The sequence below is a fragment of the Lepidochelys kempii genome, chromosome 2 (assembly GCF_965140285.1).
Source record: "Lepidochelys kempii isolate rLepKem1 chromosome 2, rLepKem1.hap1, whole genome shotgun sequence".
Lineage (NCBI taxonomy): Eukaryota > Metazoa > Chordata > Testudines > Cheloniidae > Lepidochelys > Lepidochelys kempii.
This window is the reverse complement of record NC_136381.1, coordinates 30,098,531-30,116,499: the sequence shown is the minus strand read 5'-3', so window position 1 is coordinate 30,116,499 and position 17,969 is coordinate 30,098,531. Positions and strand designations below refer to the sequence as shown.

General features: G+C 43.7%; 1 protein-coding gene across 2 annotated transcripts in view; it reads right to left on the bottom strand.

The window, feature by feature from the left end:
* The window catches only part of CSMD3 (CUB and Sushi multiple domains 3), a 1,215,628-nt gene that overhangs the window by 191,863 nt on the left and 1,005,796 nt on the right, over positions 1-17,969 (bottom strand). For both annotated transcript variants that reach the window (XM_073330296.2, XM_073330291.2), the window contains 2 exons: positions 11,183-11,279; positions 9,750-9,854 (listed from right to left, as the gene is read on the bottom strand). In XM_073330296.2, coding sequence (XP_073186397.1) covers positions 9,750-9,854; positions 11,183-11,279 — 202 coding nt within the window. The remainder of the gene's footprint in view (positions 1-9,749; positions 9,855-11,182; positions 11,280-17,969) is intronic.

Genomic DNA, 17,969 nt, shown 5'->3' with positions numbered 1-17,969 from the left:
AACCTGGAGCATGACATTGACCAGCCTTTTTATTATTAATAGGGGACTTAGCACAAGTCCTGGAAACTATCATGATGGTTATGAATGCTGATGGTATAGGGTGTTCACATACTGTGTATTTTGACTATTCACTATTCATAGTGCATGACTGGTTCCCTAAGCTGTTTCTGCTTCTTAATTGGATATTCAAAACATTAATAAACAAGAGAATCAGAATCAAAAAGGATTTCAACATGGTCAGTTCAGTACAAGAGTATTTTTTCAAGACTTTTGCATCTCTTGAATACTTGTGATTAAAAAAAGAAAAACAAAAAAACCCACACACTTAACTTACTAATACGAATGATAAAGGGAAAGGGTTGTGAAAACCATGGAAGCAAACGTCTGGTTCTTTCATGCCCCTTCCCCCAAATGTTCACAAATACCTTTTTGCATTAATAATTTGCTCTAAAAATGAAACACCACAAAGGAAGTTGTGGATAAAGTACAGTTCAAATACAGAAGTCTTAAAAGTAATAATTCACTTTTTAATTTTTAGTCCTCTTTATTTTTATGGATGTTCTTGTCAGCTAATGATGTTAAAATGATGTCAGATTCTAAATATATGATTGTGCAGGAGTTGCTTTTTAAATGTATGTTGGCAGCTTGTATTCATTGCTAAATTGAAATAAGTGTTGCATAGGCAGAAAATAGGTATGAGGCAATTAATATTGATGGGCACCCAATTAATCTCAAAATACTATTAACAGTAATCCATTACCTAATTAGTAGAAGGAGTAAAGACAACAATTTACAGTAAGCCTAAAACTCTATAGAGTAAGAATCAATACACAAACTGTATTTAACCATTACAAAACACTCTGTTACATTAAATTTTGAGAGACTTGAGTCAACACAGTGTGTTTACATATTTAGGAAAAAGAAAAGGAGTACTTGTGGCACCTTAGAGACTAACCAATTTATTTGAGCATAAGCTTTCGTGGGCTATAACCCACTTCATCAGATGCATGGAGTGAAAAATACAGTAAGCAGGTATAAATACACAGCATATGAAAAGATGGGAGTTGCATTAGCACTGACCCCCCACTTGGTAAGGCAACTCCCATCTTTTCATATGCTGTGTATTTATACCTGCTTACTGTATTTTTCACTCCATGCATCTGATGAAGTGGGTTATAGCCCACGAAAGCTTATGCTCAAATAAATTGGTTAGTCTCTAAGGTGCCACAAGTACTCCTTTTCTTTTTGCGAATACAGACTAACACGGCTGTTACTCTGAAACCTACATATTTAGGGTAGTTCATAGTTCATGCATTATGCTTAAGGTTATGATTCTGTCAATGGACATTTTTAGTAAAAGTCACGGACAGGTCATAGGAATTAACAAAAATTCACGCACGCTGTGACCTGTCCCTGAATTTTACTAAAAATGTCCATGACAAAACAGGGAGGGAGGAGTGTTCAGCACCCTGCCCTGCCGTGGCTGGGAGCTGCGGCCCCTGCCCAGTGACTGGGAGCTGGGTGGGACCCCCCCTTTTGCGGCGGCTGGGGAGCTGCTGGGGGATCCCCCCTGCCCTGGAGGCTGGGGAGTTCCTGGGGGATTCCTCCCCTCCACCCGTGGTCCCAGAGGCTGGGGAGCTGTTGGGGGATGCCCCCGCTGCGTCCTGGGGCCCCGGTGGCTGGGGAGCTGCCAGGGGATTCCTCCCCGCTGCCCTCAGCCACAGCGCCTGCAAAGCTACCGTGGGATTCCCCCCAGGCTGCCCGCAGTCACGGAATTCCACCACAGGAGGTGACGGTACCTTGCAGCTCCCAGCGGCCGAGGGCTGAAATCACAGAGGTGAATTCCACGACCTCCGTGACCAAATCGTAGCCTTAATTATGCCTATTAAAAATACTTAAGTAATACTTACTATATACAAGTAAACACACACAGGAAAAAGAGTAATGATGAGAAAAGAGCCCTATTCCGGTTTTGGGTATATATGTTCAATACCTTGATGCAAAGCAGATGCGTCATTACACCCAGTCTAAACTATTTTGTAAAAATAGTGCCAGTTCACCTTGGCTAGTTACATGAAGAAGCACATCTGGATTTCTCAGTAATTCAAACATTGTCACTCAGGACAGGGAAGTGTACAAAATAACTATTAATGAAGGATGTATTTGGATTGAAACAGAGGGAAGCGTTGCTCTTGAAAATTCCCATTTGAAATGAAAAATAATCACTATGACAAGGGAAAGTATTTTCCCATAGACTTGTCTACTCTATATTATGAAAGATGGGTCTAAATGATATACACTATATTGAATAATGCACATGCTTCTATTCAGGGCCGTTCTTAGACCAAATGGCACCCGAGGCGAGGGACATCTTCACCCTCCCCCACTTGATAAACTTTTGAATACCTTATTTTTTTATTGGATTTGTACCCCTTTTCATGCATTTGATGCACAATTTGCATGTATGATTTATCCCTGTCATATAAGACAATAAATTTGTACTCTAGGATCTGTAAATCTGTATTTATTCATGCCATATATAAGCAAATAAAAAAATGTTTCCTCTAAGCCTATAGAAACTTTTTAATTTTAAGAATAACTGAAATGTACTAACATCAAGAAATTGAACTGTGCACCAACACTGGGGGGGGGGTGGCAGTATTAAATAGTGTTACAGTAGGTGACAGCCTTAGAATGCTAAACCTAGTCCTTTAGTTCAAAAGGTCGCAAACCGAAACACAGTGTCACAGAGATCCAAAGACTGGCCAATGGCATTTTCAAGCCATAAAACAGAAAGCGATGTCAGTCTCTCGTCTGCCATCGTCGATCAAAGATGTGTTTTAATGAACCTGAGATTCAAAAAGTTCTACTTGCAACTGTAACCGGCAGCGTGAGCGGAATCCTCAAAGCTATCCATACATTAGGAATAGCGTCCTTCAGCTCTACATTGTGAGTGAATTGGAGAACTTGGAGTGGAGAGTGCTTCCCATGTGGCAAAATGTGATGGATGTTGTCCAGTTCGACACAGACAGTATCATTAACATCCGAACATTCTCCATGTGTCAATATCTACTGAAGGTCTGTACCAATTGTTCACGAGTGTTTTCCTGTCTTACTAAGGTCAGACAACTGCCCAAGTCTTTTTGTGGTCCTTCATTTGTTCGAACCTTTCTTCAATGGACACTCAAGCAGTGTCAATGAGTGAGCAAAAAACCCTCCCTCTTGAATTTTTCTTCCGAGCTTCTCATCACTTCATCTCTATCCTCGTTACCAAACTGTCTCTTCTTCCAATTAATATGCTTTTTCTGCCATTTCTTTGTCAGCAGTGATGGCACCTGTGTAGACCACAACATAATCAAGGCAGCTTCTCATCAAAGTAGTAGCAGTCACGACGGCAAAAGCATGGCAGAAGAACTAACAATATTTCTTTTATATTGTTGTTTAGATAGGTGTTTGATAGATATCTCTGGTATCTCATTAAATATGTCCTTTATTAGTTGCTACTTACACTCTTCACCTCTTAAAACACAAGTACACTTTCACAATTACACAGTAAAACAAGGTTTACAATATTGCACCTGGGCTCCAACTTCACTACGGTTTGTTTTTATATCTCACTAACTGACTGGTGATGCCCCACCCCCTCATATACCCACAAGGGCATGGCTGACAACATTTTAGGAGGTTCAAGGAAAATGAATTCTCAGAAAATCTGGAAGTGCCACAAAATTCCACAAAAGTTCAGAACATCCTAGGAGGTTAGTAAAAAATTAATCCACTTACAAAATATCTGAAATAGTAATAATCAAAGACCATCTGACCTGCATGGGGGAGAATTGTGGCACTATACCCTGGCCCTTTTGTCGCTAACAACAAAAATAGCACCCTAATCCCGGTGCCCCCCAACCCTGGCACCCTGGGCGTTGCCTCAGCACCACTGCTGCTATGGCCAAGAGTGTGGCAATCAAAAAGTAGCTGCAACTGCCTAGCAACTAACGGTGCAAAGCAGGAAATTCTGGCCAGGTGTGGTATATGGTCAAGGAAGCTGGGGGGTATATGATCAGAGGGGGGCTGGTGCGTGCTAAATCAGCACATGCCTTTAGCAGACTCCACTGTAGGCTCTTATGGAATCCTGACTGAAAATTAAAGCTGATTCTCTCAAGTGGACAATCCTGAGAGAAGGTGATGCTAAATCTACCCTGATGTTTCAGTGGCATGTTGGCATAGGGAAGTGTAATTAGTACCAGGTTCAGTACCTGGACTGGTGGTTGGGAATGTGCCAATTTTTGATCAACAAATAAATTGTAGAGGAATATATAATATGGGTGCCTGTTACCTCCAAAGGTTAAGAAGGTTTTCTTCCAATGAAAAACAATACAAATGAACACATTGAAAGAAAATGCCAATTATATTGTATCAGCATATTTAAAGTAGGCTTCCTCGTATCCTAATTTTCTTCATATCTGTTTCTATGCAGTGACAGTGTAAATATGGAAGAAGAACTAGTGCTAAAATAAACTAAAATAACCTGATCTAATTTACTTGGAACATGCAACACAAATGTCTGACACGCTAATGAATTACAAACAAACCACTTACCATCTTGTCTTAATGCAATGCAAACAAAGAATGAGGTTTGGTTTCCTTTGCCTACATTCTGCTATCAAATTCATGATTCAGCCCCTGCAGAATCCCTCCACCTTCCCACCATGAAGGAATACAAGGGGACAGATAATGGCGGCTCAGTCTGAGAAGATTTAAAATTTCCCCTCACCTCACGGCCTAATAGGATCTCCCAGTGCTTGTGGGTCATGTGTTCAGGTTTACCACAGAAACTGGAACCGTAAAGCCTCTTACCATGCTCAAAAGACACTAGACAGACATTAGGACCATATTGATCCCCATACCATTGGGGACGGGAGGTGTTGAAGGATGGGGTGTTATCTCTGTACTTATTATCCCGTACTTCCAAGACACAGTGAGAAAAGTGGAAAAACAAAACAAAACAAACAAATAACCAAAAAGCCACCTTGCCAATACTGCCCAGAAGAAAAAGTTCCTTTCTGACCCCAGAAGGTGATTGGGTTAGACCCACAACAAGCCTGGAAACCCAGCTCTGACAGATACAGCACTTATAAGGCAGGGGAGTGGGGCACCTTCCAGCAGCAAAAATGACTGTTGTGTGCCTGGGGATTCATACCATGGGGAGTGATGGTGGGGTCTTTCACTGGAGCCAATCAGCTCCCTCAGCCTCCTAAACTGGCCAATGCATGCCCAAGCAAAGTGGAGATTCTACTCTACTCTCCAAAGCCCAGGCTCAAGTAGACCCACTATGTGCATGCTGAGCACTCAGGAGAGACAAGGAGGATAACCTTGGTACCCCATTGCCTTCTTCCAACCAGTACTCCAGGGAGTGGGCACCTCCTCTGCTGGTCTGATCAAATCACCCCTCTCAATCCCTTTCTAAAATAAGAAGGGATATTTGAAGATGCCTTTTCCCAGTCCACAACTCCTCCCACCAAACCATGTGTGAAGTAATGAAGAATTTGTCTTCTTGTCAGATTAAACAAATCCATGTGATAAACCAGGATCCAGAGGTCCATCCTTGATAACCATTGCTTTGTTCTGACAGAGAATGGGTTCTCACAGTATTCCAGCAGCACAGAACAATATTGTTTTGTGGTGGTGATGGGGTATGTGTGTGTGAATAACATGTTTCCTATTGTCTTTAAGTCTCAATTACACAAGTTCTACTATTTTGCCTGGCTATACAGGACTGTGCTCACATGCAAACACACACACACACACACACTTTCTGAGATTCCATATATTGTAGAATAAATTGTGATCTTTTTATGCTCCTACATATTTGTTCTTGAATTTGCTGATTATGCATATGCTACATTTAAAACAATATAAGCACTTGTGTTTAATTCAATTAATTCAATTTTTATTTTTTATATTATACTTGATGAGTAATTGTCATAATTTTACAGCTTAATTTCTTCCTCAGTGATGATTCACTTATATGATCTATACAATTTCATAGATTACAAAGCTAGAAAGGATAATTTATTCTGACCTCCATACCACAAGCCAGAGCTCTTTACTCAATAATTCTTACACAGAGCCCAATTACTTGTGGATGAAATAGAGGATATCTTTTATATCCATATCTATATCTCCAAGCGATGGAGAATGTACCACATCTCTTGGTTATCTGTTCCTCTGGTTAATTTGTGCCTTGTTTTCCATTTGAATTTTTCTAGCTTCAACTTCCAGTTATTGGATCTTGTTTCATCTTTTTCTAATACATTGAGTGCTATCCTCAGTTATCTTCCCCTTCTGTAAGTACTTATAGATCTTGATCAAGTCATCTCTTAATCTCCTCTTCAATAAAATAATAGTTTCACCTCTTTAAGTCTCTCAATGTAAGCTGTGTTTTCTATATACCAGTTCATTGTTTGAGCTCTCTATACACACTCCTATTTTTCAACATCCAGTTTAAATTGTGGACATCAAAACTTTGTCACAGTATTCTGCCTCACCAATATTGTAATGAGAAGTAATTCCAGTTCCCTATCCCCACTCATTTCTCACTTTTTTATATATCCAAGGAATACATTCGCACTCCAATCCACAGTATTCCACTGGAAGGCCATGTTCAATTTATTATAAACTGTCACCCATAAATCTTTTTTCAGAGTAATTGTTTTCCAGGATACAGTCCCCCATCATGTAAGTGTGGCCTATGTCCTTTGTTCCTAGATATATGACTTTGCCTTTTGGCTCAGTTAAAACAAATGTACAATTGTGTCTCACACACCAAACTCTCCAGATAGATCTGTAGAAATTTTAATTTAGTACTGCATTTTAATTTACTACTGCATTAACCTTTGTGTCACCTGCAAAGTTAATCAGCAATGATTTCATGGTTTCTTCTACGTTATTGATAAAAATACTAAATGGCAATGGGTGGAGCACAAATACCTTTCAGACTTCACTACCCCCATGCTTGTCCATTAAGAATTACATTATGAGGTCAATCAATTAGCCACTTGTTAATCCCTTTATTATATAATATATTGAATTTATATAGTACTTTTTTTATTCAGAATGTCATGTTATACTAAGTCAATCAGTTTGCAGATGACTAAATATATTATGTCAACGCACTTACCTGTATCAAACTTCTAATTTAATCAAAGAATGACATAAAATTAATTCAACAAGCTCTAAAGTCCTTGAAACTGTGTTTTCTGTCAAAAAGCATGTAAAATTATATTCACATCCTGTAAGTCTTTATCAATTGAGATTTAGATTAAATTCACCCCTTTAAACAAGAATGATAACCATGACATCTAAATCTTATATACAAAAACAACATGTATGTATGTATGTATATCCTTTTATAATGTGTCATTTTATAAGAGGCAAACAATACTAAGCAAAACAAATAGTAAAAAAGATTTTGAATAGTGTACTGTCCAAAGGCATGAGTGGGTACAGTACAGTTAGCAATATATAGAAGAAGTGCTTCTTTTTTACAAGGCGATAACCATGTCTTGGGCTGAATATACATGGAGGCCAAGGCTCCCCAGGTATTTTGGATTCAGAGTTTATTAGCCCAGGATACACTTACTGCAGCATTAAGAGAGGAAGCTCTATTGTTATTATTATGCTGACATAATAATAGGTTGGTATTATTAAGATGGCATTTTAATAGAATATTAAGAATTAAAATGAAATAAAATAAACTATAAAAGCCTAAAAGCATTTGGTGCATCCTCTTCACTCCCCCATTTTATCCCCCTTTTCTCCATCATTTCCCAGTCTCCCTCCTTCATATGCATCCTTCCCAATAACTCCTCTTATTGGCAAGTCTCTTTCTTTTAGATTAGGTATACATATTTTTATATTATTTCAAAAATAATAATATTTGGAAGGAGGAACTGGTATTCCATTGTAAACAACCAATATAAACATTATAAAAGTTACTGTGGGGACAACAGAGATAATGGAGCTCAGAAAAGTTTAAACATTAAAACAAACAAACAAATAAAACACTTTCCCTTTTATCAGGTTCAGTCTCATTTAATTTTGTTTGAATATATTGTTGATTTATTTATATTATGGAGTTTTCTTCATCACTCTACAGATGTGAGAAGCTGAAGTGGTACCCTTTCAGAAGGAAAACAGCTGGAAAATTCTTAGTACAGAAGCTAACCAGATCAGAACAATTACAATAACCAATTCCAAGTGTACAGTTATAGAGAAATGGCCATGTAGCGATTGTGCAAGACCCTGCCTTCTGACTAATTAATACAGATTGTCAAGTATGGGATTTGCATACTGTAAAACTGCTCAGAAGATCAGTAATTATACGTATTAGTCAACAGAACCAATTAGTGCACAGGGAATTGTGCACCTAGGAAAAATGTAAAGAACTCTATTAATGACTGTCAGAATTCTTGCGCAAGGACTGGCTGAGACAATCCAATTTAATCATAAAATATTGTCATAATTATTGTTATAAATAAGTAGAAATGAGAAGACACTTGTATTACTACTACTGTCAACAACAATGAGAATTTTTCAGATAATTCTCTTCTATTCTGTTCAGGTTCTTATACCATACTCATCATCATATCTGAACACTTTCCAATAATTTATGAAGCAACATGACTAACATCTGTCACATGTGGCTTTTAATTTCTTTCATCTTTTTCCCAGGGAAAAATGTGTGTTCAATTAAGTGGTTTGTTTTGGTGTTTTTTTTTTAAATAAATTATATATACACTTTGTCAGGTGTTTATATTAGAGAAGGCAAGGTTGAAGAAGTACACTTTACACTTGCAGCAGAAGGTGATGAAGGTTGTGACGGTTCTTAATTAGCAGAGGAAGTAGTACAAGTCACTAGTATAACAAAATAACAATATTAACAGCACTTAGCTTTAGTACAAGAGCATTTAATTTTGCTATGGACATTCTGGCTTTCCACAATCACTGAAGACCCTAAATTGAGAGATGTTCTATAACTATATAGGTTTTTAGATGGAATATGATGCTTATGCTACTGAATCTTCTCTTCCATGTGGAAATCTTATTTTAAATGAATGTTGTGTATTTGATTAGGTAATTACAGCATTTAGTTCCTTCACTGACTAGTTGTGGAATCGCACAACAGATTAGTGTGCTTTAGCTAGATTATTTCAGAAATGAATGTTCTCTTTTCAGATCTATGTAATGGAATTTTTTTCACTATATCAAATAATACATTTAAAAATATTTAAAATTATTGGCAGTATCTAAGTAAATTATTCTTAATTAGTCCATGAACGCAATAATACAAGGTTATTATAATTACTGTAATAACAATATGCATAAAAGGTACTTAACCTTCTTTGTCTCTTTTGCCTTGGGTTATGGACTCAAAATTTTGTGCGGGTGCTATGTAAAAAAATTTACCTGTATTTACTCCTCACTATGGTGTAATCAGAAAAGCATTCACACATGAGAAAACATAAGGGAAGTACAAAATGAATTAGACATGCCACTCCCAGAGACAAAGACTGCAAGTCTAGTCTTGTTTCCATTGGAATCAAAGGTTGCCACTGACTTCAAAGGTATGAGTGATTGGCTCATTGTGTGCAACAGGCTGAACTTTACCCCTTCACAGCATACATGTATGTCTGAAAAATAACACCTTTCAACACACTCTTTGACTTAATCTATTGTATGTGCATTACCTGTATATTCAAGATGAAACCCAGCAGCTGAAACACTAATATCAGACTGAAAGTTTAGGTATAAGTTGTTAGATGTGCTGTTGAGCAATAGAGGAATTGTAGTTCCTGAAAAGAGAAAGCAAAATATTATTCCATTATGACGATGCTTCAAAGCAGAAATCCAGAGTTATTCATAAGTAGCTATATGATATTCTTCCAGAAAAATGTAAATAAAAAAGGCACAGAAGTTCACCGAATATACCGTATAACCAGCTTCAGCTAGAGGGCATCACTGTGGGAGAGTTGTTGTATACCAGTTCCTCTTAGAGATTTGATAACATGCTCAATATGTCACAGGCTTGGAGGAGAGAGCTGTAGTTACTAGAGCCATTTGGTCGAATCTGCAGATTTCCCACTCACACACTTTTATTAGGAAAAGGAGTATTATTTATTAAGAGTGGCATAAAAGAAAGGTGCAAATACTATAATCACTATGATCTGAACAGTTACAATTAAATATAACAAGCAATTCTTAACACATCTCCATTGCTAGTCAGCTTATTACTTGTCAATATCAAAGCACACATGGGTTTGAGGAGGATTTTGGAGGACAGGACAGTGGTCTTATAGAGTAGTTCCTGGATGACTTTTAACAAAAAGGAAGGGGTGGAATGGAAGAAAGTACAACAAGGGTGTGGATGATCTAGAGAAGATAAAAGCCATACTTTAAGAGATAATGGAGATTTTTTTCAAAGAAAAATCAATGAATCAATCTGATACACAAACTCTTCTGCCAAGAAAAACAGAGAGAAACACTTCTTTTGGTTCTGGACTTCTGTGCTCTTTCATTTTGTGCATTGTGACAGCTATTAAGAGTTTTCTTTTCATGAGAGGGTTGGCTGAAGGTTGGGGAAATGGTGGATATTAATTGGCCATCCTTTATATTAAGCTGAAATGCATGTTTTAAGTTAATTTAATTTAATTTAATGGAGAAGGCAGCCAGGGAATAGGATGGTTAACTATTTATTAAAATTTCTCTAAGATCTGTGCCCTCACAAACCCCGTTGCAGGACTGTGGACTAAATAAATAGTAACATTAAAAAAAAAAAAAAAAAAAAAAAAACAGAATAGAAATACAGGAGTGTATTTTTGGAACCGAAGACCATTATTTTTCTATATGTATGAAACCACTGAATCATTACAGCAGTAGGAGATGACATCCATGGGAATATTGCATGTACTTTGAGGCCCTCTAAATTTCACTCGTAATATATTTTAAAAAATCTTTCAAGTTTTCAGCATTACGATTCAAGGCCCTGTTGGCTGGAACAAAGGCTATAACAAGTGTGAACTGTCACTTTCAGAAGAAACACAGAAAAGAACTACAAAGAGCTTTGTGTTTACAATAAAGAGCTGCATCTATAATTTACTTGGTATACACTCTCCTCACTCACCTGAATAACTTCCAAGCCTTGGAGCATTGTTGTCAGCACCATCGTAAAAGTCCAAAGAATCCCAGTTGTGCTCTGTAGCAAAACTCACAACCTGCACCTAACAATGAAAATGAAAGGCACAGAGTATGATTTAATTTACAGAAAAAATCTGTAAATTATAGTCTGTGTCTACTTATGCCAACATCAATCCTGTAGTTACAAGTTGTCATTTTGAATCATGCAAAAGTTGTGTAATGCTATGCTCTTTATTGGGAGTAGAAAACCACAGCTCCTGAAGCTAGCAAAAAATGTTTCTTTGTTTTTTTTCAAATCTCTGATTCTGACTTATAAATTTTGTGACCATTAGCTAGGACAATATGTTGCCTCTGAAAGGAACCACAGAGCCTTGTGTGCAAACTGAGGACACACTATGGCTCGATGGATGATATTTGAAGACCACTGAGGGGGAAAATGGAACAAAAGGCCAGATTTATAAAGGTATTCAGGCACATAAAGACGTACATAAGAACGGCCCTACTGGGTCAGAGCAAAGGTCCATCAAGGCTAGTATCCTGTTTTCTGACAGTAGCCAGTGCCAGATGCCCCAGAGGGAATGAACAGAACTGCAAGATCTCTTTCTTGTGTGGTAACAGCTAATTTAGACCCCATTATTTTATATCGTGACAGGATCAGGCCAGATGGCTACAGGAGTGTAATTTTTTTTTTGAAGCAAAAAAAAAATTTGCCTAACACACTTACACAAATCACCAAAGAAGATAAAACTATGCAACAAAACAAAAGCAAATGCAATGTATAACACAGCAGCCTTCAGGGGAGAGAAGTGTTCAGGCTTGCCTTGGCCCAGAGCGGGGGGGCTTCCTCGACACTCATGGTCTTCCACCCCCTCGATTTACGTAGTGCCACGCCCAGTGTCACCAACTATTCCTCTCCTGAGAGTGCCCAACAAGATGGGCAAGGCTGCGCAGTGGGCAGTTTGGGGGGGGTGAGTGCACCCACGTGTGAAAAGGACCCTCTTAGGTGACGGTGATGATGGTATCCACAGCGGCAATGGCTGGGGCTGGGGTCTCTCGCTCTTCCCCTCAATCAAAGGGTCAGATGGAGGGAACTGGATGGGGTCACTGAGCAGAGAACCTCAGACAACGCCCACTGCTCCTCGAAGGCGTCAAGGGAGTCGTGGACGCTGCCCAGAGGAACTCCACCCGGATACGTGAGTGTACTGAGGATCAGAAAACGGCCCTACAATCGCAGGAAGCTTCATTGGCCAACCTCCTCTCTCTGGTTTTATAGATGGCTGTTTTAGCTAGGGCTAGGAGGAGGTTAACCAGGAGATCCTGCGACTTTATGGGGCCACGGATGGGGAGTGTGTAAACGAAAAGGTGAGGGGAAAAATGCAGCCAAAGGCGTAATAAAATATTCGTGAGGAGCTGGAAAAGGGGCTGCAGCCTGGCACACACTAAATATATGTGTGCCAGGGTTTCCCTCACCTTGCAAAAAGGGCAAGTATCTGGGATGGGGGTGAACCGCATCAAAACACACCCGTGCTCACAGCTCCGTGAAGAAGCCGCCAACTGATGTCCCTGACGGGCCTTGGGACCAAGGTGGAATACAGGCTGGCCCACCGGGGCTGCTCACCCTCCAAAGGTGGCAGGAGGTCCTGCCACTTTGTATCGGGGTGGGACACCAGGGTGAGGGTGTGAAGGGTGTGAAGCGTGAGTGTGTATAGATGTTTCCTTGGCATGGTTTGGAAGCTGACCGGCTGCAGTTCATGCAGCTGGCTCGCAGTGAAAGGGTGAGGGGTTTGTTGGGATCTATGGGGCAGGGGCCCAATTGAAAGGTCCAGTGGGTCTGGGGTAGAGGGTGGGCGGGGTGCACCCTCGCGAAGGGCTCGGTTGAGATAAGCCCAAGCAGCGGGCATCAAAGCAGCCTTCATCTCCTGAAGTACGTGCCGGGGGGGGGTACGAGGTCTGGAGAGCCCCATGCGCTGAATGAGCGTCAGGGGATCCAGCCAGTCTCCCTAGTCGTAGTCCAGGAGGTCTCCAACTCTCGTGACTTCCGCCAGGACCAAACTCTGGCGCACCGAGCGGGACTCTGCCACCTGCACATGGAGCTGTGGGTTGTGTAGCAGGGGCTCCGCGAGGAGATCTGCTCCCACGGTGGCCGTCGCGGACCTGGTCATTGAAAACAGTTTCCAGGTCCGGAGGAGGTCCTGGTAGAAGACCGGCAGCCTGGAGAGGTCTTGCGGAAAACCTCTCGGACAGAGATAAAGGAGCTGCCGGTCATATCAGAGCCCTTGGAAGCGGCGTAGGAAGGTGTGCGCCAATATGCTCCACGTCGAACTACCTGCACTGTAGAGGAGCCTCTGCAGGGCCTGGAGGCGGAAGACACGGACCTGAGTGTGCAGACACTTCAAGCCCTGCCCTCCTTCCTTCAGGAGTAGATGAAGAACCCCAACAGGGGTCCAGTGCATTCCTGACCAAAAGAACTCCAGAATCGATGTCCGGAGGTTGGTCAGGAAACCCAGGGCCGGGATCAGGGTGTTGAGCCGGTTCCAGAGCATGGACAGGACTAGTTGGTTAAGAACCAGCGCTCTCTTCCTCGGAGGGAGAGACATCGGAGTAGCCTCGTCCATTTCCAGAGCTGCTCTATCACCCCCTCTTCTAAATTTTGCTAGTTCTCCGGTGGAGAAGGGTGCGTGGCAGAAAGGTAAATGCCTAGGTAGAGCAGCGGACCCACATTCCACCGGATAGTCTGAAGCGTGGGTGGGAGGGAGTTCACCTGTCACTAGTCCCCCACCGCCAAGCCAGAGCTCTTGACCCAGTTGACTTGGGCGGAGGAGGCTGCCGAATAGATGGCCTGGCAAGCCTCCACCCGCACCAAGTTGCCCGGGTCCTGGATCATGAGGAGCACGTCATCGGCGTACGCTGACAGGACCAGCTGCAGCTCCGGCTCCCACAGCACCAACCCTCTCAACCTCCTTTGGAGGAGACAGAGGAAGGGCTCGATTGCCAGAGCGTACAGCTGGCCCGAGAGGGGGCATCCCTGCCATACTCCTTGCCCGAAGCTGACCGGTTCGGTCAGGGTCCAGTTGAGCCTAACCAGACACTCCGCGGAGGCATACAGCACCCGGAGAAAACTCACAAACTGAGGTCCAAATCCAAAAGCCTGCAAAGTGCCCAGGTGGTACCCATGGTCCACTCTATCGAAAGCCTTCTCCTGATCAAGAGACAGGAGGGCGAACGACGGACCGTCTCTATGCCCGAATTCCAAAAGGTCTCGGACTAGAAATAGGTTGTCAAAAATGCTGTGGCTTGGGACAGCGTAGGTCTGGTCTGGGTGGATCACGTCTGCCAGCACAGACCCTAGCCGCAGCGAGATTGCTTTCGCTATGATTTTGTAGTCCGTGCTAAGGATTGAGACGGGACGCCAATTTCGTAAATCGAGGAGGTCCCCCTTCTTTGGCAACAAGGTGAGCACCGCTCAAATGCACGAAAGAGGGAGGACCCAGCCCTGCAAAGAGTCAGCCCAGACAGTGGCTAGGTCTGGGCCAAGGATGTCCCAGAACGCGCGGTAGAACTCCACAGTCAGCCCGTCCATGTCCGGAGATTTATTGGTGGGCATGCGAGGGAGGGCTTCCGTGAACTCGGCCAGGGTGAGAGGCAGCTCTAGTCGGTCTCGGTCGCCCGCGCTGATCGTAGGGAGTTCCTCCCACAGCACCCTGCAAGCGCCAGGATCGGTCGGATCCGGGGAGAAAAGGCTTGTGTAGAAGTCACGGGCCCTCCCACACATCTCCACCGAATCCGTGAGGGGGGTGCCATCTTCTGCTAAAAAGCAGGTTACGTGTTTTTTGGCCCCCCTCGTTTTCTCCAGGGCGTAGAAGAAGCGGGAGCCGCGATCCATGTCCCGAAGGAGGCGGATGCGGGATTAAACAAAGGCACCTCGGGCCCGATGGTCCTCGAGGGCCCGGAGCTCCTCCCACTTCTCCCGGCACGCTCTGCAGAGGAACAGGTCCTCGGGGCTGGCGGCCAGACACCTCTCCAGCTCTAAGACCTCCCGTTCCAACTGCTCTATCGCCACATTTTTCCGTCGTCTGGTGCCCTGGGTGTAGTCACGGCAGAAGAGCTTGGCGCGCACCTTCCCGAGATCCTACCATCGCCGCGCCAAGGGAAAGGCACGCCGCTGCTCTCACCAGGCCAGCCAGAACTCCCGGAAAGACATCACGAATGCCTCATCCTCCAACAGGCTGTTGTTAAAATGCCAATAGGCCAGCCCCGGCCTCTCTGCATGGAGGGAGGCTGTTATGGTGGCTAGATGATGGTCGGAAAATGGGGCCGGCCGAATGTTGGAAGAGTGGGCTCGTGAAAGATGGAAACGTGATAAATAAATACAGTCGAACCAGGAGTGGTGTGACCAATGGGCCTCCACCAGGACAAAGGTGAACATGGAAGTGTCATCCGGGTGGTGGTCACGCCAGACATCCACTAGGGAGTGATGTTCGACTATTTCTCGGAGAATGTTCACGGCGGCCGGGCTCAGCTCTGTCCCCGAGCGGACCTGCTCCTCGAGGGTGGTGTTAAAGTCCCCTCCCAGGACTAGGTACTCATGAGAATCTAGGGTGCTGAGGAAGGCAGAGACACCCACTGATAGAATTGCAGATGCTTCGGGCTCGTTGTCGGGGCATAGATGTTAACGAGGTTGATCATGAGCCCCTCCATATAGACTCGGAGATGCAGCAGGTGGCCCAGCATGGCCTCAGTGACCCCTAGATCCACGGGCTGTAGGTCGGGGGGGAACAGGGTCGCCACTCCAGCCTGTCGAATCGTGAAATGGCTAAAGTAGACCCCGTTCCCCCACTCCAGCCGCCAGCCGTCCTCGGTGGTCAGATCCGTATGGGTCTCCTGCAGGAAAACCACAGAGTACCCCCTCTCCCCAAGGAAAGAGAACACTTGGGACCTGCAGAGAGCCATCCTACAGCCCCGGGTGTTCGAAGTTGCAATAATGAGAGGCATCATGAGGAGGGCTGGGGGGGGCGGTGGTTCCTTGTTGGCAGGGGCGTTCGCGGCCCCCAGCGAGTCGCGCAACAATCCGTGACCCGTCCTGTAAGTGAATAAATTATCACAGAAGCTGCGGACACACCCGTAGGCCGCGGCACCTTGCCTTCCTGTCCCTCTACCCTCCCTTATGAGGGCCCTTGTGGCTTGGAGGATTTGGTCAAAGTCCCCCCATCGCTGGAGAGCTGCTAGCTGTACCTTGTTGCGGGAGCCACGGGTGTCTTCTAAAAACTCCTGCAACGCTTTTCGCAGCTCATGGTGGGGTGGGGTTGTGATTTCCTGGTTATTCCCTAGTGGGGCCCTTGGTGCAGCCTCGTGGTCCACTGAGGCGGGCAGGCAGGGTGCGGATCACCGACGGGGTGTCTGACAGGCTAAATTTATTAGGTCCGTCTGAAGCCTTGGGGTAAGAGGGGGTGGCAGAGGGAAAATTGCAGCTCCTAATGGGTCATGGCAGGAAAATGCAAAGGGGGATGTATATATGTATATATCCTCCTTGGGGGGGATCCGCTAAAAAAGGGAAGGAAATAACCCCAGGGGTGGCAAAACCATTACAGGAATCATAGAATCATAGAATCATAGAATATCAGGGTTGGAAGGGACCCCAGAAGGTCATCTAGTCCAACCCCCTGCTCAAAGCAGGACCAATTCCCAGTTAAATCATCCCAGCCAGGGCTTTGTCAAGCCTGACCTTAAAAACCTCTAAGGAAGGAGATTCTTCCACCTCCCTAGGTAACGCATTCCAGTGTTTCACCACCCTCTTAGTGAAAAAGTTTTTCCTAATATCCAATCTAAACCTCCCCCACTGCAACTTGAGACCATTACTCCTCATTCTGTCATCTGCTACCATTGAGAACAGTCTAGAGCCATCCTCTTTGGAACCCCCTTTCAGGTAGTTGAAAGCAGCTATCAAATCCCCCCTCATTCTTCTCTTCTGCAGGCTAAACAATCCCAGCTCCCTCAGCCTCTCCTCATAAGTCATGTGTTCCAGTCCCCTAATCATTTTTGTTGCCCTTCGCTGGACTCTCTCCAATTTATCCACATCCTTCTTGAAGTGTGGGGCCCAAAACTGGACACAGTACTCCAGATGAGGCCTCACCAATGTCGAATAGAGGGGAACGATCACGTCCCTCGATCTGCTCGCTATGCCCCTACTTATACATCCCAAAATGCCATTGGCCTTCTTGGCAACAAGGGCACACTGCTGACTCATATCCAGCTTCTCGTCCACTGTCACCCCTAGGTCCTTTTCCGCAGAACTGCTGCCTAGCCATTCGGTCCCTAGTCTGAAGCTGTGCATTGGGTTCTTCCCTCCTAAGTGCAGGACCCTGCACTTATCCTTATTGAACCTCATCAGATTCCTTTTGGCCCAATCTTCCAATTGGTCTAGGTCCTTCTGTATCCTATCCCTCCCCTCCAGCATATCTACCACTCCTCCCAGTTTAGTATTATCCGCAAATTTGCTGAGAGTGCAATCCACACCATCCTCCAGATCATTTATGAAGATATTGAATAAAACCGACCCCAGGACCGACCCTTGGGGCACTCCACTTGATACCGGCTGCCAACTAGACATGGAGCCATTGATCACTACCCGTTGAGCCCGACAATCTAGCCAGCTTTCTACCCACCTGATAGTGCATTCATCCAGCCCATACTTCCTTAACTTGCTGACAAGAATACTATGGGAGACCGTGTCAAAAGCTTTGCTAAAGTCAAGAAACAATACATCCACTGCTTTC